Raw genomic sequence first — 22,990 nt, 5'->3', positions numbered from 1 at the left:
TTTAATTATACCCATACAGTTTAAGCAATAAGACATCCTAGTGCAGACAAGCCCTAAAGTCAGGCATGGGCCACCAACCCCAAAGAGACCCAGAGCACATTAATGCCTGCTGACACCAAGACCCTCCAATATCCAACCACCTACCAGTGAGAAGTCGCCACCCAGCCTACAGGGAGCCTGCATCAGCCACCCTGCACAAGAGCCGCCTGGACCCATAGCTCAGACCGGCAGGTGCTGGGAAGGGGGCAGAGTGACAAGGGGTCACCTCTGAGCTGCGCTCCCACAGGCCTGCGGGCTAATAACTGCACCGTCCCCCAGAGCAGGGGCTACACCCTGATGGGGGAGGCAGTCCAAGGCACAGACCCACTGCCCTGCCCTTCCCTCTCCTCGCTACTGCCCGTATCCCCATCCCCACCCCGCCTCTCAACAGCCTCCTGAGGCCCAGGACTGGCCGCTCCGCTAGTGCGGGACACCTCAGAGAGAGACCCCCTTGTACATAACCCCTGGGCCCAGGCCTGGCCTGGCCCCGCCCGCTCGCCCCCCGCACGCCCCCGTACATAGCGCTGGTAGAACTTGGAGAGCCGGGGTTTGCCGTGGTTGTTGAAGATGAGGATCGCTTTGATCATGGTGAGGCGGCGGGAGGAGGCCGCTCCAGCCGGCCGGGTCACTGCGAGCTCTGCCCCTCCCCCTTCACACTAGCAGCAGCTCCCCCACTATTCGCGCCCAGAGCGGAAACGGAACCGTTCCCGCTACCCACGTGACACGGAGTCACCTGACAAGGTGGTGCGGCTCATTGCGAGTGTCAACATCCGCCAGGAGTAGTGCCCTACGGTCACGTGCTCTCAGTTGCCACTGCCAGGAGTTAATATGGTTCACGTCACGTGCGCCCTTACTTGCCTGTAAGCAGTATGGCGGAAGTGGAGAAGCAGCTACCTCTCTCTCCTCAGGATGGTGGCCGAAGCGAGTGTGGAGAAGAGCCCCCGGATGGGGGAGCTGCGGTGGGGATTGCCGAGCCGGCTCCCCCTTCAGCCGGCTCCCCGGTGACCGAGGAACCTGCCGAGGACACCAAGAAGAAAAGTAATAGGAAAAGGAATTATTGCCCTGGGGGCGGGGCGAGAACGGTCGATCGCTCTGATTGCCAGGCGAATTGGCCAATCGGGGGAAAGAGTGAGCCTCCTACTTCAGCTAGCTTAACCAATTAGGAAAAGGCAGAGGATACGATCGTGTGCGGCGGGGGAGGGGAGGAAATGCTCCAGGCCTGTTGTACGGGCTCGTTGGTATCTTCCGGCCGCGGGTGGGACAGCAGGACAGCGGCCAATAGCTTGTCCCGGCACGAAGGGTTGGGCGGGGCTGGGTCTGTAGCTGCTGAGCTGTCTCTGAGGCGGGCTGCCTATGGCTTGGGGCGGGGCTCCTGCCTCTGCCCAGGTGCGCAGCGGCTGCTTTCCTTCGCGCCCCGTCCCCCGCGCTCAGTCTCTGCTCTCGCCCTAGTTGACGTCCTGCTGAAGGCTGTGGGGGACACGCCGATCATGAAGACCAAGAAGTGGACCGTGGAGAGGACCCGCACCATCCAGGGGCTCGTTGACTTCATCAAAAAGTTCCTCAAGCTGGTGGCCTCGGAGCAGCTGGTACGTGACCTGTATCCTCTAAGCTGGGGAAAGATGCGGCGGGTACTAGGGCTGCTTGGTGTCACGTAGACGTGCCAGGGTAAAAAAGGGGATAGCAGTTAGGTGATGAAGTGCGGGACGTGTGGAGCTGGCAAGGCTGCGATCAGTGATGGCATCATGTTGCCTGCTTCTTAATTGTGTAAGTTGCTTTGTATGGTGATGAGGTAACTCTCCACAGGGAACTTGAGAACAAAAGCAACAGAGGGTCCTGTGGCACCTTTAAGACTAACAGAAGTATTGGGAGCATAAGCTTTCGTGGGTAAGAACCTCACTTCTTCAGATGCAAGTAATGGAAATCTCCAGAGGCAGGTATAAATCAGTATGGAGATAACGAGGTTAGTTCAATCAGGGAGGGTGAGGTGCTCTGCTAGCAGTTGAGGTGTGAACACCAAGGGAGGAGAAACTGCTTCTGTAGTTGGATAGCCATTCACAGTCTTTGTTTAATCCTGATCTGATGCTGTACATTTGTACATTGGTCAAACTGGACAGTCACTACGCAAGAGGATAAATGGACACAAGTCAGATATCAGGAATGGCAATATACAAAAACCTGTAGGAGAACACTTCAACCTCCCTGGCCACACAATAGCAGATGTAAAGGTAGCCATCTTACAGCAAAAAAACTTCAGGACCAGACTCCAAAGAGAAACTGCTGAGCTCCAGTTCATTTGCAAATTAGACACCATCAGATCAGGATTAAACAAAGACTGTGAATGGCTATCCAACTACAGAAGCAGTTTCTCCTCCCTTGGTGTTCACACCTCAACTGCTAGCAGAGGACCTCACCCTCCCTGATTGAACTAACCTCGTTATCTCCATACTGATTTATATCTGCCTCTGGAGATTTCCATTACTTGCATCTGAAGAAGTGCGGTTCTTACCCACGAAAGCTTATGCTCCCAATACTTCTGTTAGTCTTAAAGGTGCCACAGGACCCTCTGTTGCTTTTTACAGATTCAGACTAATACGGCTACCCCTCTGATACTTGAGAACAAAAGGGGCTTGTTGTACTTGCTGACTATGGAGCCTATACCAGCATAGCTATGATAGCATCACCCCAGAGTGTAGACGCAGCCTGCACTAGAGAAGGGTTTTTTCCATCAGTGTAGGAACACCAGCTCCAAAAACAAAGTTAGCTACCTTACCAGAAGCATTTTTCCATTGACATAGCTGTGAGGTTAGCCTAACTATGCTAAGCACAAACTCAGCTGTCTAACAGGAAGTGGAATACATATATAATAAAACATAAGGAAAACACACATCCTGTAGTGCATACAGGAAAAATATCTCAAAAACCTCCTATTAAATAAAAGCTATTGCATTTCCTTATGCATTTGTATAGGGCCTAGCACACCGAGGTCCCAGGGCTCCTAGGCACTATGGTAATACAAATGATAAATAATAATATAGATACATACAGCTATGGTCTTACCATCAGTCTCAGACACTCTTGTTCCCCTGGAGGCCAGTTCCTGGTTTTCTTTTAATATACTTAGGCCTGGTCTACGCTGGGGGGGGGGAATCGACCTAAGATACGCAGCTTCAGCTACGAGAATAGCGTAGCTGAAGTCGACGTATCTTAGGTCGATTTACCTCGCGTCCTCATGGCATGGGGTTGACTGACGCCGCTCCCCCGTCAACTCCGCTTCCGCCTCTCGCCGCGGTGGAGTACAGGAGTCGACGGCAGAGCGATCGGGGATCGATTTATCATCTACACTAGACGCGATAAATCGATCCCTTATAGATCGATCACTACCCACCGATCCGGCAGGCAGTATAGATGTACCCTTAGAAGTTTTCAGTACTTAGGTCTTGTCTACACTAGTGGGGTAAGTCAATCTAAGTTATGCTACTCCAGCTACGTGAATAACGTAAATGGAGTCGATGTAGCTTAGGTCAATTTACCGCGGTGTCTTCACTGCGCTGTGTCGACGGGAGACACTCTCCTGTCAACTTACCTTACTCTTCTTGGAGAGGTAGAGTACTGAAGTCGACCGGAGAGCACTCTGCAGTCAATTTGCCCCCCTCTTCCCTCTCTAGTGAAGGCCTGTTAAAAGAGGCAGCTGCCCCGGGGCCTGGCAATTTAAAAGGGCCCGGGGCTCCCGGCCGCTGCTATCCTGGCAGCGGCCGGAGCCCCAGGTCCTTTAAATCACCGCCAGAGCCCCGGGCATCGCAGGCTGGGCAGTGCAGAAGGGCTGGCTGGCTGGGGGAGGCTTACCCCTCTCCAGCCCCTTCCACCCAAGGCCCTGAAAGTACCAGTAAGACTTGTATGTTACTTTCACCCCTAGATAAAAGTTTCCATGGGTATGTTTTATGCAAGAAAATTTTGCAGTAGACAGGAGGTCTTGATGTTGGATATTCAAAGCAAAAGAGCGAGGACTAGACCATTGGCTTGATGGCAGTGTGCAAGACAAGAGCTTGATTGCAGGTCCTAGTACGAATAGCGTAGCATGCTCAGACCTGGGGAAGCAAGGTTGTCTCACGTTGTTTCAGCAAAGACCCCGTTGGCCAGTTAAAGAACAGAATTTCTAGGTTCCATGCAGTACCTCTCTCTGTAAATGATGGTGGCTCTGTGCAGAACTTTGAAGGTGTAAAGAGAGGTAAATACTGTGGACAGAAGGTAACCTTCACCCCATCCCTGACAGGGGCATAGGGTCGAAGAAGTGCTCCTTGTAGATAGGAAGATAACTCACCAGGCAGATTTTTTCACCTTCTGTTTTCTTCCCTCACAGTTTATATATGTGAATCAGTCCTTTGCTCCTTCTCCAGACCAGGAAGTCGGGACACTCTATGAGGTGACTTTAGTTTTGAGTGTTGTTCTTTCTTAATATTTGTTTAGTAGAAACTGTCTGTACCCTTGTCTGCCTTTTTAAATCTGCTATATGCCTGCCATGCCCAAAGTGGTGACATCATGAATTTCTGTAACATCATGGATAACATTGCATGAATATATTAACAGGTGACACTGTTTCATGATGCGTTTGTCCAATAGTAATAGTTTAATTCATGAATAGACTGCTTCATTGGTCATCTAACCCCTTGTTGCTTTTCTCTTTCTCCACTCGCTTTTCTTTCCCCTGTAGTGTTTTGGAAGTGATGGCAAACTTGTACTGCATTACTGCAAATCTCAAGCATGGGGATGAATGGTAAGCAGCCATTGATGCCTAGGACTGGCCTTCAGAAAGGAAAAGGCCTCTGATAATCTTCAGAAACAATGCCCATGGACATGCTGAAGAGAATTGTATATTACTGCCTATGAATTTATTTTATTCTGTGCATTTATCTACAAAATGATGCAGATGACTTGCATAAAAGAAGAGCTACATAGAATTACGTGGCTGAGTAGCCTTTCTTCCTTGTGTCATTTGTAGTGTGGGGGGGGAAATTGCATGTGCCATCCGTAGAATAGAGCCATCTTTCCTGCTGCAGAGCTCCTTGGTTGCCACATATGAAAGGACATTATTTCATGCCTTGTGAACTGCATAACTCTCCATTGCTTTGAATACTGTATTGAGGATATAGCTTCCCTTTATTAGGAAGGATACTTATTGCACTTGTGCACGGGGATTCAGTTTACTTCTGACATAATGTTCATCTCTGTTATGTGCAGTTTAATCTCTTACCTGTTGTGAAGTCTTTACTTTGAATGTGTAGTGTCTCACTTACGCCTCACTTCAGGCAAGTATTTTATAGGTTTGTCTCATAAGTAACATATATAAACAGTTGCACACAAGGTAAAAGGTGTATTTTCATACCATATACTCTCTCACACCTTAAGCTATGTGAGTATCTGATACAACTGCGTTTCCTGAACTATTTTTTTTTTAATAATTTTTTTTTTTTTAATTTTTCCCTTTAGCAATAGCAGGACACATGTTTCTTACCTTTTTCCTAATTGTTTAATATTTTCACCAAAGCTATAATATACTTGGAAAAATGTCCCTGGCAGCTCTCACCTACCAGCAACAGCAGAAAGAGGGTGACCCAGCTATTGACTCTTTCAGTTCCATGGAAATAAATGTTGGATGTCTAAAGCCTACTGTAAGCATACTTCCACTTATGCTCCTCGTCCCCTGCTTCACTTGCTGTATTGTCACTGTTCCATCAAAAGAAATGGAACACCACTTTGGGATATTTTGATAACTGTCACAAAGTAATCACAGGAAATGGTTCTCCTGAAGAGGACTTCCTATCACAATAACGGGAAGAAGGATACTGAGTCTCCATCCCACCCATGCACTGACGTCTACCCTGTGTGGGAAAGGAGACTTGCCAAACAGCTCTGTTTAGGGGATGGGCAAAGGCTTAATCAGGTTCCTCTACCAAATCACTTCCCCTTTTATTAACATGAAGGAAAACTAAAGAATTATCCGCAGTCTGCTAATCTATTAATATGTAATTGTAAATCTGGCTGCTTGCTAATATATGCTACCCAAAAGTGTGGCTACAACCTCTGCATGCATAATTTTTGTTCTATTTAGGATGTTTTAATAAACTCAGTATTTCTTTTTTCATGTTGAAAGCTAAATCAAAATTCTTTGATTTCAGCTAACCAAGTTGCAACCAACTCTAATTTATGCAAATGTGTTGAGTATTTAAGTCTGTATTTAAGTCTGTATTTAGACAATCAGAATTCTGAAGGATTATGAATAGGTGTGTTCTAAATCTGTTTCCAAATGAATTATTTTAGTAATAATTACTATATTTTTAGAAAACTGATACACACAAGTTTATAATTCCTTATTTATGAAATGGTGTCTTCCAATAAATACAAAAACATTCTAAAACAGTTAAACGAGTGCCCCTTTGATTAAAATTCAAAACCAGAAAAATAAATACCTGTTATTCTTTCAGAGCCAACTATTGGGTTGCTCTGAAGCAATTGTAACCTTGAACAGCCACTAGAGGGTACTTGACGATAAAAAGATTTGCACATTTTTCAATAGATTTTGGAAGTGATTTTGTATTCCCATTTTGCCTGCTAAACACACGTGATTAGGTTGCTCTCAAGCTTGTGGCTTCTATGTGGCAATGTGTTTGGCTCAGAGATAAACCACAACCCTGGCTCTCTCTAATTAGTTTTAGACTGAGACTGTTCATCTCAGTTGTCTTAATTAATCAAACTACTGGTGTAGTGCATATGGACATGTGGAATGATGCGAGAAGCAGAAAAGGAAAGAATAGAAATGAGAGGCGGAAGAGATACAAGTCATCTTATCCATCCACCTACCACTGCAGGATTGTTCGTCTTGCTGCATTATCAGTTTTATCCTTTTGAGTTTTAAATGAAGCAAGGGATGGGGCTTCTCTTGCTTCCTCGGGGGCTATTTTACAGTGGTAATAGACCTCATTGTTAGGTGCATTCAACATATGTATTAATTTCCTTGCATTCAACATATGTACTAATTTGCTCAGTTTTGTCCTATTTCAAACTTAGAATCATAGGGTTAAAAGGGACTGTGAGGATCATCTACTCTACCCCCTGCCAAGATGCAGTAGGGGGTACATCTCTTATTTAGATAAAATGTGCTTTTCCTCAGGACTTGGCAGGTCCATTCGACCACACTAAATCATTCCTGTTTGTCCTTGCATTTGCACTTTTTATAGACTTAGACAGTTGTTCTTTTTCTCCCCCACTTGTTAGCTAAAAAATATGTTTAGTTCTTTCAGTCTCTTAACTGGCGGGGTCTAGGGTGATTCCCTTATTCGCTCTGGTTCCTCTCCTATGAATTCATTCTTATTCTGTCTTTCTGGCACTGAGAGGTAGTGCTAGTCTTTTAATCTCCTTTCAGTACAGCTCTTCACATGTACCAGCATTTTGCTTCAAGGGTACAGCCGGGAGGCTTCTTGGTGGTCCTGTTTTCAGCTGCTTCTAGCAGTGATCAAGTGGCCAGCTCTCCATTGACCACAATAAAGCACTCTGAAGACTACCAGTGATCCATATGCTACCATTCAGGATAGCAACTCCTCCCTAAAAGGATGCCACCATTCAGGATAGCAACTCCTCCCTAAAAGGGGAAATTCTTTATCTGAGTCTGTCTGAAATTATGGATTATTGTATAAACTTCCTAAAGGTGAGTCACATAGCTTATTAAGGTGAGTGAATAAATGGCTAGCAGGTAGAAGAATTTGAGTCAGAAGTGTGTGGTCTGTGGAATCTGGCAAGGAATGAAGCCCCACAGTAAATAGAGCTTTGACTAAACCAATTTAAATATAATGTGTAATATCTCAATTTGCAGATGAGCCTAAAATGAAGGACGTGGTTAAGAAACACGGGAGGTAACTGTATGGCAGGATAATTTTGATAGATCAGGCATCTAGTCAAGAGGTGAAATATGAAGTGTAAAATAATATCTCTGCTATGTATAGTTTAAATGACACTGAGTTAATTAATGCAGTATAACTGAAGAAATACATAGCTAAATTGGAGGGAGTACAGTCTAGGGTAACAGATGATAGTTTCTTTATCATGAAATGTGATGAGTGAGAGGTGACAAACTGAAATATTTTTAAACTAGATAGGGTTTATTATAAAATTAAATCATGAAGGTTGATGACTGGGACCATTGACATCACACTAGGATGGGGTGGCAGACTTAATCTGTGGGGGAATTAAGGGAAGTCTTACACATCATGGCCCAGTCCTAAAGCTCTTAATCACATGGAGCTTGATTATGCACCTTTTCTTGCTATAGGTAATCTCCACCTCTCAGAGTGTTCACCAGTGTGGGTAAATAAAATGTTAGAATCCATTTGGGTTGTAGGATGAGTGAAAAAAAGATAAACTGTAATAGAAGTAAGAGAAAAGATGCATATTTTCATTTTTTTATTTAAATGTATTTCATAAACTATATTAACTAGAACTGTATCTGTGGTAATATAGCCTCTCAAAATCTAAGTTCATTTAATGCATGAAAGGAAAATACAATAGTCGTGACTGGCTGAGCAATTTATGGACGTCATGGCATTACTGTGCAGTTTCGTCTATCTGGACCAAGAAGTACTAGGTTGTATGCTGAAATTACTTCTATTCTCAAATTTTGGCTAAAAATATCAGAAAAACTGACAAAATAATTTGGAAACTGATATGAATTTAATATTTAATGTGTTAACCTACACATTTTTAAATCTACAGAACTAGATAACCTTCATTCAAGAGTTAAAAAAAATTGGCTGAAGAACTGTTGAGTAATTAATGTTAATTCTTGACAAATCTTGGAACACTGGGGAAGTTTTAGAGACTGGGAAAAAGCTAATGTCGTGCCAAACTTTAAAAAAAAGGCTACATAGTAACTATGGGCCAGTTATCCTGACATCGATCCAAGGCAAAAACATGGAAAGGCAGATATGGGATGCAATCAGTAAAAAAAAGAATGGTAGTATAATTGATGCAGTCAAGATGGTTTTATGTCAATTACGTCTTGTCAAACTATTTTTTATGACATTAAAAGCTTAATTGATAGAGGTAACTATTGATATAGTAACTATACCTACATGTTATACATAGATGCGTGTAAGTCAAATGACTCTCTCATGTATATTCTGATATTAATAAATACCACTATACCTAATCCATATATCTATTACTGGATTAAAAACTTAATATCTGATAAATATTAAAAAGTAATTGTAAATAGGGAGGCGTCTAAGGGGGTGTTTCTAGCGGGGTACATCCAGGAATTTGTTCTTGGTCTAAGCTATTTAATATTTCTATCAGTGATCAGCAAGAACATATAAAATCATTGCTGGTAAAATTTTCAAGTGACACAAATTGGTAAAGTGGTAAATAATGACAGCTCAATTCTACAGAACAATCTGGATTGTTTGGTAAACTGGGTTCACTTGAACCTTGAACAACATGGTGTTTTTGTTTGCTGTTTTTTACACAGCTAAAGGGGAGCCAAAGGTATGTAAGGTCATACATACCATTATGAACAAAGAATGCAGGTCTCACTTATAGGATGGGGAATTGTATTTTGGAAAGCAGTAATTCAGAAAAAATACTTGGGGCCACAGTAAGTAATCAACTGAACATAATCTGTCAATGTGATGTGGTGGCTAATAGCTAGTGCGATCCTTGGATGTGTAAGCAGAGGAATATAGAGTTAGAAGTAAGGAAAAGGTGGTATTACCACTGTGTATAGCATTAGTGAAACAGTTACTGGAATAATGTTTTCAGTTCTGGTGTCAACACTTTAAAAATACAAATTGGACAGAGTTCAGAAAAGAGCTCTACGTGAATGGTCTGGAAAACCTGCCTCACGGTGAGAAGAAATTCTATTTAGTTTATTCAAGAGAAGGCTAAGTGGTGACTTCATTGTGGTCTATGGGGAAAAGGTTCTGATATAAGGCTCTTCAATCCAGGCTACTATCTGGCAAAAGTATAACCAGATCCAATGGCTACAAGTTGAAACTAGACAAACTCAGACTAAAAATAAGGTGTAAAGTTTTAGCCAAGAGGGTAATTAGTCATTGGAACAACTTATCTAGGAATGTGGTGGATTCTCCATCACTTGAAGTTTTTGAGTCAAGACTGAATGTCTTTCTAAGACGCTCCAGCTCAATTAGGAGTTATGGGTTTGATGTAGAATTATAGGGTGAATTACAGAATGAAATGTATGATGCAGGAAGTCAGACAAAATTATCATAATCATTCCTTCTGTTCTTAGAATCTATGAAAAGTTTAAAAAAGTAAGTGTGACGTGTCAAATCAAATTTGACTTTCACAGTTTCCTAGTCAACTTGTTTGTTGCTTTAAACTGTAGTTCTGACTATGGAAGTTCACTTGGTATACAGCATCAGGATAATATAATCTGATCTTGCCTTGCTGTGACAGTCTCTGTACCATTTTTCCCCCTTGTCACTTCTTACAGGAATAGTATTTGATAGTGCAGTATTTTAGCTATATCTGCACAGATGGTAATGTTGATGTAAATGTCTAAACTACTTCATTTGGTTTAGTATATTCTGAATGTGTTATTAAAGGTGTAAAGTATTTTTATATTTCCTCTCATTATTTCCAAATTAACAGAAATGCTACATTTCACTCTGTGCCTAGCAACTGCTTCCTCCCTATGCAGATTCCAGGGACCTAACTTGTTCCTTACAACTCCTAAATAATTTCAGTTTCCAGCTAACGAAGTCTAGATCCTCTTTGTCAGCTTGTTGATGCTACTGGAACTCCAATCATCTGATGATTGCCCCTTACAGCCTCTCACATCTTAAAAAGAAGCAGTGACAAAAGCAGTACCTACCCACCCTCTGACTAGGTGAAGGGGTAATTTCCTGTCAACCTTTTAAAGCTCCCTGAACAGCCCTATACATCCTCTACCAGCTCCTGTATCCTAAGAAAATCAGTATGGCCACCTGCCTTTTATCCAAAAGCCACCTGCCTTTTATCAAAATATGTGAATGAATATTCCATAAGTATTTTCTTATATAAGAAATTACGTTGTACTGTTTAGTTTTTTAAATTAAATATAAACTAATTTAAATGAATAGCAAACGAGGTAATCAGAGGTACTGAATGAAACTGGAATTGCCTCAATTACAACCTTCTTAATAGAGAGGTGTAGAATCAACTGGTCTATAAGTATTAATGTCAACTCAGTGCCAACTTGAGCAAAGATCTTCTCAACCCTGTTTAAAGTGTGGTTCTAGAAAAATGACTGCAAAAAATGGGGAATGCTCCTTGTCCATGGATCATTGATGGGGATGGCTAGCAAAGTTATCAGCCTTGATAACAGCATGAGCTGCAAGTTAGTCAGTGTTAATCTTTGTATGTTTTTCCATATGCAAAGAACAAAGATAAACTTTCAGCGTAAGTGACTTTTATTTTAATCAAAGACCACCAAGAAGGAACAAAAGTAAAGTCCCCATGAGAGAGCACAATATGTTTGTGTGTCTCCTCTGCCAGAACAGGAGATGGCTGCCTGTCCATAAATAGTCTTTAGATAGTTAAAGGTACAGTACACATAATATAAAGTAATATAATTTCCATAGCTAAATTTACCACGGTCCTGGGGCAATCTCCATGTAAATCAATTAAGCAGATGAGTTTGACCTACTGGATTCAGGTAGAAGTGAGTTAACATTAGCTTGCCTGCTTCATAGGCTCTTACGGAATACCCATTCGCAACTGTCAACCTAATCTAAATAAACTTTATATATAATTGCTAAATATCTGTATCAAAAGATGGTGTGGTGTGCTGCAGCATAAAAATATCAAAACAATAGATCAAAGTTGCAACTTCTACATCACAATAAAAAATCAATATGGGAAGTTAAAATGGGGAAAAAAATCTGACACACTCTCTAGGCTTGGTATCCGAGCTAATAATCCCTGCCTTCTCTGGGAAGTGGAATGCACAAGAAGAAGTTGATTTCTAAAACAGCAAAATTGCAAAGCAGAGAAGAGGGGCTCCAAATGGAAGACCACACAATAACTATTCTAGAGAGAAGGCTTAGGGAGATTTGATTTTCTCATTATTTAACTGTTGCAAATTGAGAGAGCGGAATATCTTATTTAAAAATGTGTTTTCTCACAATGTTCATTAAACAAAAAAACATAAGTGAAAACCTAAGGTTTACCACATACTTCCAGCAGGCTAATGTATCCCCAGACTGAGCACAAACTGATGGCTATGGATAGTCCTGGGGGCGGGGCTGGAGCTGAAAATCACAACTCTCCAATTTGCTTCGCTCAGCAGTGCATATATCAATGTGAATGTATCTGTTTCTGTGGGCAATACATGATTCAACATATAGCATGACTTAGTGAAGGGTGTACATCACACACTATGTGACGTACATGTTTCATAGCGTGATTGTTTCCTTATGTGACTGATGTATGCTTGTGATGTTTGTTATATATTTCTGAATAGTAGAGTTTTAATTATGCTTGCAACAGCCCCTGACATGCTTCATTTGCTTCTGGTTCTCACCGAATAGATCATATATTATGTAAATAATGACATCCACGGGAATTTAGAGCAGACCCTTATGTGAGATAAAAGGCACAGACTTTTGTGTGGTGTAAATCAAAACACTTTCAATTTTATTAGTACAGCCCTTATTTTAAAAAAAGTATTCTCCATTAAGGGTCCAAAACATTACAGCAACATTGTAAGATGTAGTGCTTTGGAGCCTTACTGGAGAATACCATCTACTTATAAGGGAATATTCTCTGTAGCATATTATTTACATATGTTCATTTTTATTATCTGCTTGATAAAATGTTTTATGCTGTATATACCTGTTTGCTTATTTACAGTGAATTCTGTGGTATTCCCAGAATCTTTGAGGCACATTATCTTAAACTGATAAGAACCCACATATTGCGCTTGACTGGGCAGAAGGGTCTATGCCTCTTTTGCAAATATATAGAATCTTGAGTGAATTTATAGAGACTTGATATTATTGGTAAATAATGATCAGTAGAGGTGTTGCCTTAAAGGGGGGGAAAGGTGTAACTCTTAGACTAAATCAGGTGTGGTAGAGGGAAAGGTGTGGTGTATAATGAAGAGGAGACAGGTAAGTAAGGTGAAAGCAAAGAGATGTGTTTTAGGGATAAGAATACAATTAATAGGGAAGGGGGAAAACCACAAACACAAACCAGTATTACAACCAATAACAATAGTGACAGTGACTTCCAATGGGGCATAAAGCCCAAACCCAGATAAATTCCTCCCTTGGCCAAGTACCCTATAACAGAGATTGATTTCTTCCTACTTAATCTAGTTGCTCAATTGTGTGCGGTAGTTTAGGTCCTGAGCACCACCATCAGGCTAGTGGAAAGCTGTCAAGGAGGAACTCTGAAGAGTCCAACAGATGGATGGTGATCTCCGTGGAAGAGAAGCCCTCCGGAGATGGAACAGCAGGATAAGGTAAGTGTTGAAGGTCTTCTCCGGAGTCTTCGGGATAGGTGTCACTCTCATCGATATGGTCAGAACCACAATGAGACCCATACCGCACCGCGCACAGGCACAGTTCAGATGGACAGCCCCGCATCCACACAGGGGTCAGTCTTTTATAGATGTTAAGGTGGGAAAAATTGGACTGTTCCAAATAGAAATACCAAGCAAGTCTGAGGTGACAGAACCTTCAGGGATTTGGGCGGGAAAACAGATGGAATGTCCGGAGCCCAAAGGCGGGAAAATCCAGTCCTGACCAGTTGGGGCTAGCTTAGAGTCAGTGCCCCTGAGGGTATGTCTACACTACGAAATTAGGTCGATTTTATAGAAGTCGATTTTTAGAAATCAATTTGATATGGTCGATTGTGTATGTCCCCACTAAGCGCATTAAGTCGGCGGAGTGCATCCTCACTACCATGGCTAGCATCGACTCACGGAGCGGTGCACTGTGGAAAGCTATCCCACAGTTCCCGCAGTCTCTGCTGCCCATTGGAATTATGGGTTAAGATCCCAATACCTGATGAGGCAAAAACATTGTCGCAGGTGGTTTTGGGTACATGTCATCAGTCTCCCCTCCCTCCCTCCCTCCGTGAAAGCAACTGCAGACAATCATTTTGTGCCTTTTTTCCTGGGTTACCCATGCAGACGCCATAGCATGGCAAGCATGAAGCCCGCTCAGCTCACCACTGCTGTTGTGAGCATTGTAAACACCTCACACATTATACTGCAGTATGTGCAGAACCTGGCTAAGAGACAGCAGCGTGAGGATGATTGTGATGAGGACATGGACACAGACGTTCCTGAAAGCATGGGCTGTGGCAATTGGGACATCATGACAGCAATGGGGCTGGTTGATACAGTGGAATGCCGATTCTGGGCCCGGCAAACAAGCACAGACTGGTGGGACTACAGAGTGTTGCAGGTATGGGATGATTCCCAGTGGCTGTGAAACTTTCGCATGCATAAGGCCGCTTTCCTGGAACTCTGTGAGTTGCTTTCCCTCTCCCTGAAGTGCAGGAATACCAAGATGAGAGCTGCCCTGACAGTTGAGAAGCGAATGGCGATAGCACTGGGGAAACTTGCAACGCCTGAGTGCTACCGGTCAGTCGGGAATCAATTTGGAGTAAGCAAATCTACTGTTGGGACTGCTGTGATTCAAGTAGCCAATGCAATCACTGACTTTCTGCTACCAAGGGTAGTGACTCTGAGAAATGTGCAGGTCATAGTGGGTGGCTTTGCTGCAATGGGGTTCCCTAACTGTGGTGGAGCGGTAGACGGAACGCATATCCCTATCTTGGCACCGGACCACCTTGCCAACCGGTACATAAACCGCAAGGGGTACTTCTCAATGGTGCTGCAAGCACTGGTGGATCACAAGGGACGTTTCACCGACATCAACGTGGGATGGCCAGGAAAGGTGCATGACACTCGCATCTTCAGGAACTCCAGGCTCTTTGAGCAGCTGCAAGAAGGGATTTACTTCCCAGACCAGAAAATTACTGTTTGGGATGTTGAAATGCCAATAGTTATCCTTGGGGACCCAGCCTACCCCTTGCTCCCATGGCTCATGAAGCCATACACAGGCAGCCTGGACAGTAAGGAGCAGTTCAACTATAGGCTGAGCAAGTGCAGAATGGTGGTAGAATGTGCCTTTGAACGTTTAAAAGCTCGCTGGCGCTGTTTGCTGACTAGGTTAGACTTCAGCGCAATCAGTATTCACATTGTTATTACTGCTTGCTGTGTGCTCCATAATATCTGTGAGAGTAAGGGGGAGATGTTTATGGCAGGGTGGGAGGTTGAGGCAAATCACCTGGCTGCCAATTTTGAACAGCCAGACACTAGGGCAATTAGAAGAGCACAGCTAGGTGCGCCGCACATCAGAGAGGCTTTGAAAACCAGTTTCATGAGTGGTTAGGGTACGGTGTGACAGTTGTGTGTGTTTCTCCTTGATGCAAACCCGCCCCCTTTGTTGATTTTAACTCCCTGTAAGCCAACCACCATCCCCCTTTCGATCACAGCTGGCAAAGGAAATAAAGTCACTATTGTTTTGAAACCATGCATTCTTTATTAATTAAAAAAAAGGGAGATAATTGATAAGGTATCCCAGGTGGGGTGCGGGAGGAGAGGTGGAGGGAAGAACAAGGCCACATTGCTTATTGCAGCCACACTACAAATCAGAACTGTTTGAATGACAGCCTTCTGTTGCTTGGGCCATCCTCTGGAGTGCAGTGGCTGGGTGCCCGGAGGGCCCCCCTCTCCCCGCGTTCTTGGGTATCTGAGTGAGGAGGATATGGAACTTGGGAAGGAGGGCAGGCGGTTGTACAGTGGATGCAGCGGTGGTCTGTGCTCTTGTTGGCTTTCCTGCAGCTCCACCAGATGCCTGAGCATGTCCGTTTGCTCCCCCTTTAGCCTCAGCATTGCATCCTGCCTCTTCTCATCGTGCTCACTTAATGCTTTCCTGGCCTCTGCCACTGAATGCCTCCATGCATTCAGATGTGCCCTATCAGTGCGGGAGGACTGCACGAGCTCGGAAATCATGTTATCGCGAATGCGTTTTTTTCACCTTCTAATCTGAGATAACCTCAGGGATGGAGATGATAGGGGGAGCATAGAAACATTTGCACCTGCGCGGGGATAAAAAGGGAGAGTAAAATTTAAGATGATACATTTCTGAGAACAAAAGGGAGACTCTTTCACAGTGAATCAAGCAATTCACAGCAGACCGCACATGTGCTTTGGGTACAAGGTTGCATTTTGCCTTTTATATTGAGTGCCTACCGGTATGGTGACACATCACACACAGCTGGGCAACAGAATTCGGTTTCCAGGCAGCCATGGTAAGCCAAAGGGTACGTGGGTTTGGCTTCTAATGCCTTCATAACATGTGGGAATGTTTTCAAACTGCAGCGCCCTCCTTTCCCATAGCAAGCAATGCCGGTTGGGTTTGCCATTTAAAAGGAGGGGCTCTGGTTTTCAGGTGGATACGCAGCACACACCTCCCCCCACCCCTCTGCGTGGCTATTTGGGATGATCCCTTCACCCCTCCCCCCGCCGCGTGGCTATTCTCAGGGATGATCCCTTTTAGCCAAGCGCAAACAGCCCAGCATGAATGGGGTCCTTTTACTGTTCCCTTACAAAAGCTCCCCTATTTCAACCAGGTGACCATGAATGATATCACTCTCCAGAGGCTGACAGAAAGATATAGACCTAATGTTGCTTGAATGCGACCAAAACCCAGGACCATTCCTTGCCATGCTTTGTGCTGCAATGATTCCAGATTACTTGCTACTGGCTTGGTGTGGTAAAGTGTCCTACTGTGGAGGACAAAATAAGGCAGCCCTCCCCAGAAACCTTCTGCAAAGGCTTTCAGAATACCTCCAGGAGAGCTTCCTGGAGATGTCCATGGAGGATTCCCGCTCCATTCCCAGACACATTAACAGACTTTTCCAGTAGCTGTATTGGCCATGAATGCATCCCAAGTCTTCAGAGCAAATCAACCATTAAACACTATTGCTTTTAAACTCTGTACTGTAGTTACAAATGTGCACTCACCAGAGGTGCCTTCTCTGCCTTCAGGGTCGGGGATCCCGCCTTGGGAGGGTATTGGCTCCAGAGTGATGAAAAGGTCCTGGCTGCTGGGGAGAACTGATTCACCGCTTGCCTGCTGCGCATTCTCCTCCTTCTCCTCCTCCTCTTCTTCCTCCTCCACAAAATCCTCCTCCGTGTTGCATGAGACTTTCCCCTTGCAGGGGTCCATGGATAGTGGTGGGGTAGTGGTAGGGTCCCTCCCCCCCCTAGAATGCCATGTAGCTGATCATAGAAACGGCATGTATGGGGCTCTGACCCAGAGCAACCGTTTGCCTCCTTTGTCTTTTGGTAGGCTTGCCTAAGATCCTTGTGTCATAACTATAAAGGGAAGGGTAACAGCTCTCCTGTGTACAGTACTAAAATCCCTCCTGGCCAGAGACTCCAAAATCCTTTTACCTGTAAAGGGTTAAGAAGCTCGGGTAACCTGGCTGACACCTGACCCAAAGGGCCAATAAGGGGACAAGATACTTTCAAATCTTGGGGGGGGGGGAGTTTTTTGTGTGTGCTCTTTGTTTGAAGGGGTTATTCGCTCTTGGGACTGAGAGGGACCAGACATCAATCCAGGTTCTCCCCATCTTTCTAAACAAGTCTCTCTTATTTCAAAATTGTAAGTAAAAGCCAGGCAAGGCGTCTTAGATTTACTTTGTTTTCTCAACTTGTAAATGTACCTTTTACTAGAGTGTTTATCTTTGTTTGCTATACTTTGAACCTAAGACAGAGGGGGGTCCTTTGAGCTCTTTAAGTTTGATTACCCTGTAAAGTTACTTTCCATACTGATTTTACAGAGATGATTTTTACCTTTTTCTTTAATTAAAAGCCTTCTTTTTAAGAACCTGATTGATTTCTCCTTGTTTTAAGATCCAAGGGGGTTTGGATCTGTATTCACCAGGAGTTGGTGAAAGGAAGGAGGGGGGAAGGGTCAATTTCTCCTTGTTTAAGATCCAAGGGGGTTTGGATCTGTATTCACCAGGAGTTGGTGAAAGGAAGGAGGGGGGAAGGGTCAATTTCTCCTTGTTTAAGATCCAAGGAGTTTGGATCTGTATTCACCAGGGAATTGGTGAGAGAGTTTCTAAAAGCTTCCCAGGGTAGGGAATGGTGGCAGCGGACCAGAACTAAGCTGGTAGTTAAGCTTAGAAGTCCTCATGCAGGCCCCTACATTTGTACCCTAAAGTTCAAAGTGGGGATACAGCCTTGACACCTTGACTTTCATGCAGCACTGCTGTGTGTCGCTGTTGTAGCCTCTGTCCATCATGCCCTGTGTGATTTTGGCATATATATTAGCATTTCTTCTTTTTGATCAGAGTTCTGCCTGCACAGATTCTTCTCCCCATACAGCAATCAGATCCAGTGTCTCCCATTCGCTCCATGCTGGAGCTCACTTGCGATTCTGGGGGGACTGCATGGTCACCTGTGCTGCTGAGCTCGCCATGCTGACCAAACAGGAAATTAAATTCAAAAGTTCCTGGAGCTTTTCCTGTGTACCTGGCTAGTGCGTCAGAGTTGAAAGTGCTGTCCAGAGCAGTCACATTGGAGCACTCTGGGATAGCTCCCGGAGGCCAACAACGTCGATTTGCATCCACACTACCCCAAATTCGACCCAGCAAGGTCAATTTTAGCGCTACTCCCCTCGCCGGGGAGGAGTACAGAAATCGATTTTAAGAGCCCTGTAGGTCAACGGAACGGGGTTGCTTGTGTAGACGCGTTCATTATAAAATAGACCTAATACGGCTAAATTCGACCTAACCCTGTAGTGTAGACCAGGGCTGAGGTAAACAAGGATGGAGTTCTGAAGTCACATGTCACAGACTCCATTTTGTATTTCTTATTTCAATTATCCCAACAGAGGGGTCTATGGATGAGCAGTGAGGACTCACAACAAAGGGGTGAAGTGCTAACATTTTTTTCTCTCAGGTTAGCAGCACAGAGGGCAGGCAGGGGGATCAAGTGGTTAGGGAATTAGCCTGGAAATTAATAAATGGCTTCAATTTCTTGCTGCACCACAGGCTTCTTGTGTGAGCTTGGACAAGTTACTTAGTCTCTCAGTGACTTGGTTGTCAACCTGTAAAATAATAATAATAATACTTCCCTATCTCATGGAATATTGTGTGAGGGTAAATGAGGCACTCAGATACTATGAAAACAGAAACCAGATGAGAACTAACATAAATAAAAAGAAATGTCATGGTAAGTTGTTTAATTGATGGCCTCTGAAATACCCAAATGTTTGGTATTATGCAATTCTACTATTGCTATTGGTTTCGTGATTTATTTATTTTTAAATCGAAGTAAGAAAGAAATTGTCCACTGTCACTTCATTCAAGAGTCTGTTGCACATCCTGCAGAGGCCCACATGTATTTTGGGAATTGTGATAAAGGACTACGTGAGTATGTAGTGTTACTATGAAATGATGGCTACAGTGTCATGATACAGCTTCATGACTACCAAATGTGATTGGTGTTGCTCCTGGGAGAAACTCAAACATGTGGCATTCCTAGGCTGGGGCAAATAGTTCATTTGGAAAAAGAAAGTTATAGTGGTATAAACCTGATTATGGGAACTGGAAAACGTGGCTTCTTCTGACTCATTTAATGGGTATTGTAATTATGATGTGCATGTGGGAATTATGTGTCTACAGATCATGAAAGTTGAAGACTGGGACCATTGACATCACAGTAGGATGGAGTGGAAGACCTAATCTGAGGGGGAATTAAGGGAAGTTTTACACATCATGGGCTCAGTCCTAAAGCTGTTAATCACATGAAGCTTGATTATGCACTTCTTATTCCTATGTGTAATCTCCACCACTCATGAGTGTGTTCACCAGTGTGTGGGTAAGAGCTGAAAAATCTAGCTCACGATGAATGGTCAGTGGAAATCATGAATTAGTGATATAGGACTGAGTCCCATATTTAGAAACATTTAGATTTAATACATGGGACCACTTGCCTCAACATGTAGCTTTTCTTTAAGTATGTTTTAAGTAATCAGTTTTAATTTATTTAACTCTGTTTTGAAGTGTTGCCATTTACAATATCTCTAGTGAAGTCACTCTTTTTTGTTGTTGTTGGAATAAGGTGTCCTGCAACCTTATATTCTGTCATTACAGTGAATTATCCTGCATATGTGTAATGGTTCATCCTTTTACAGGAGTATAAGTACATACTTTTCAGGGATTTAAGGAAGTGTTCAAAAATGCAGTGCATTCATTCACAAGAAATTGAACTCTGTGAATGTGAAAATGGTTCCCATTTATATTTGGATTAAATCCCCCTCCCACACTTTTTTTTATTGTTTTCATTGGGTAAATCCTATGTTGACTGGGACTATATAAGACCTGGATCCTAAATAGTTCCATGCAATCAGGCCGCTATACCTGCATGGAGTCCATTGACTTTACCACAGTGCTGACTAGAGTGCTAGTAATGTCTCCAAATAAACCACTTTCCTATTGACTTCAGTGGGGTCTTTTCACAGGAAAACTGGGAATACAGCTGGAGCCATCTTTCAAGCTTTGCTCTTGTGGTTCTTATGATGCCAACAAAAGAGACAAGGTGGGTGAGTTAATAGCTTTTGTTGGGCCAACTTCTGTTGGAGATAGAAGCTTTCGGACTACACCGAACTCTTCAGGTATGAAACCTTCTCTCTCTCTCACCAACAGCAGTTCTCCCAATAAAAGATATTACCTCACCCATTTTGTCTCTTTAATATTCTGTGACCAACAGGGCTACAACAACACTGCACAAGACCTTTTGTAAGTCTGCTATCTGTGTGCAGTGGCCATCACCATTACTAAAATCATCACAGTTCTGCCTGTGAAATAGCATGGGAATATCATACTAATGTTAATTCTTTGCAAAGGCAAATCTGCAAAAATTTTGTGTCTATTGTTGTATTCTTTATAAAGCTTCCTGTGCAAATACATAAAATGAAGCACTATTTGTATTTATAGAGCTTTTCAATGTTTCTATTTGAAATGGGAAGGGTGGGTGTATTTCTATTCTGCTAGATTAATTTTAGGTATTTCTCCAGAATAAATTGAGGGGAGGAGGGATGAGGGGGAGATTGAGGGAAGTGTGAATTGTGTGTGTCTGGAGCTAAACTCTCTCTCTCTCTCTCTCTCTCTCTCTCTCTCTCTCTCTCTCTCTCTCTCTCTCTCTCTCTCTGGTGAAATGACTAGCCATACATACACAATGGAACAGTTTCAACAGGGGAGAGAGAGAGACCCACTCTGGAATACCCAACAGCCCAGTGGTTAGGGCACTCACGTGGGAGACCTGGGTTCAAGTCCTTGCTCCCTATCAGGCAAAGTGGGGATTCCAACCCCCATATCCCACATTGGGTATAAGGGGGCCATCACCACCTCCTCCAGCAAATGTAGGCTTATTCAGAGCATGTCTACTGGATTGGGTCCCAAGGCAAGAGAGGCAGGGGGAACCTGGTTTGTGAATCTCACCAAGGTTTAGCCATGAGCTAGGTAGTGAGCTGCTGGACATCATCAGGACTTAGGTGACTGTGTATGTGCCCAACCCCTGAAATTTAAGCACCTATGGGATTTTAAGGTGAAAACATAGCACCTAACCCTGTAGGCTCCTAAAGTCCCTTGGGGTCTGAGGGTTGGTTGTGTAAATGCCAATGTTGGACTTAATAGGCACTTAGGTGCAAGGGTGCTGGAACAATTTTTATAGTAGAAGTGCTGTGAGCCATTGAACCAAATTGTAAACCCTGCATATGATGGAAATCACTTCAAGCCAGGGGTTACGGCAGCAGCCCCAGCACCGCTAGTTCTAGCACCTATGCTTAAGTGCCTAAGTCCCCCTTCTGAATCTAGACTCCAAAGCACAGTTTTCACGAAGGCGTGAATTCTGTGTTAGTCTGTGGCCCTGAAATAAAGTGTGGTATACCTGGGTCCTGGTTATAGAATGCTAGTCACCTTGGCTAGGTGCTAATGTGAGCAGTCCCATTTAACTAACTGGTACTGCTCAGAAGCAAAATGTTGTGCAGGAGCGTGGCCTAAATGTGCTCTGGTACTGTAAACTCTGAATTAAATATCCTTATCATGTCTTTTATCTATGTTTTATAAAAAATATGTACATTTTTAGGGCTTTTTTTTTTTTAATTGATTTCATGTCAACCTTTACATTTCTTCATTACAGCTTTCCTGCTTGGAGGCTTTTTGAAGTGGCTACCTCCTTGTTATGTCCATAGCATAAACAGAAAGGTGAAGGGTGCATTGTATCTCAGTCTTGTTAATAAATGATGACCCTGTCCCCAGGGTGACTGCATTTACTGTGCTTTGTCAAAAGGGAAGAGAAGCCACACGGAGAGGCCTCGCACAAGTGGAAGAGAGGCACTCAAGATGATGTTACTCTTAGTTTCTCCCCTTTTCTCAGCAGCAGCCACCTGTTCTCTCCCACCCCACCCCTCTATTGCACACCTGCCAATATTTAAAATCTAGGAATAGGTTTGTTTGGGGAGATGGGGAAGAAATATTTTTACTCCACTAAACTACATGGAAGTAGGAGGGATTATTTCTGGAGGGATAGAGTGAGGAAAATACCCCACCATCACAACTTTGCCACCCTGGGAGAGTTCGGGATGCCAGAAACCTTCATCCAGATCCTCCAGGACCTCTACAAGGACTGCACCACCACCATCCGCGCCACGGATGGAGAGACGGACGCCATCCCCATCCCCATCCGCCGCGGCGTGAAACAAGGATGCCCCCTTAGCCCCATCATCTTCAACCTGGCCATGGAACCGCTCATCCGAGCCATCTCCAGCGGCCCAAACGGCTTCGACCTGCACGGCAAGAAAATCAGCATTCT

At 43.7% G+C, this 22,990-nt stretch overlaps 2 protein-coding genes across 5 annotated transcripts in view; one reads left to right on the top strand and one right to left on the bottom strand.

Annotated features, from left to right (window-relative positions):
• AP3S1 (adaptor related protein complex 3 subunit sigma 1) overlaps positions 1-768 on the bottom strand; it is a 39,193-nt gene extending 38,425 nt beyond the window's left edge. For both annotated transcript variants that reach the window (XM_065407040.1, XM_065407041.1), the window contains exon 1: positions 558-768. In XM_065407040.1, the coding sequence (XP_065263112.1) occupies positions 558-626 (69 nt within the window). In that variant the 5' untranslated portion in view covers positions 627-768. The remainder of the gene's footprint in view (positions 1-557) is intronic.
• A 133-nt stretch (positions 769-901) lies between these two features.
• On the top strand, positions 902-6,458 carry ATG12 (autophagy related 12). Of its 3 annotated transcripts, none has more exons than XM_065407044.1 (5): positions 902-1,077; positions 1,489-1,625; positions 4,397-4,459; positions 4,748-4,810; positions 5,582-6,458. In XM_065407044.1, the coding sequence occupies exons 1-4, from the start codon at positions 909-911 to the stop codon at positions 4,805-4,807; spliced, it is 429 nt and encodes a 142-aa protein (XP_065263116.1). In that variant the 5' UTR covers positions 902-908; the 3' UTR covers positions 4,808-4,810; positions 5,582-6,458. The 3 variants fall into 3 exon arrangements, with proteins under 3 accessions (XP_065263116.1, XP_065263115.1, XP_065263114.1); XM_065407043.1 differs by having other exon boundaries at positions 5,524-6,458; XM_065407042.1 differs by lacking the exon at positions 5,582-6,458 and having other exon boundaries at positions 4,748-5,395.
• The last annotated feature ends 16,532 nt before the right edge of the window (positions 6,459-22,990 follow it).

This window comes from Emys orbicularis, chromosome 6 (assembly GCF_028017835.1).
Source record: "Emys orbicularis isolate rEmyOrb1 chromosome 6, rEmyOrb1.hap1, whole genome shotgun sequence".
Taxonomy (NCBI): domain Eukaryota; kingdom Metazoa; phylum Chordata; order Testudines; family Emydidae; genus Emys; species Emys orbicularis.
This window is presented reverse-complemented; position numbering and strand designations above follow the sequence as displayed.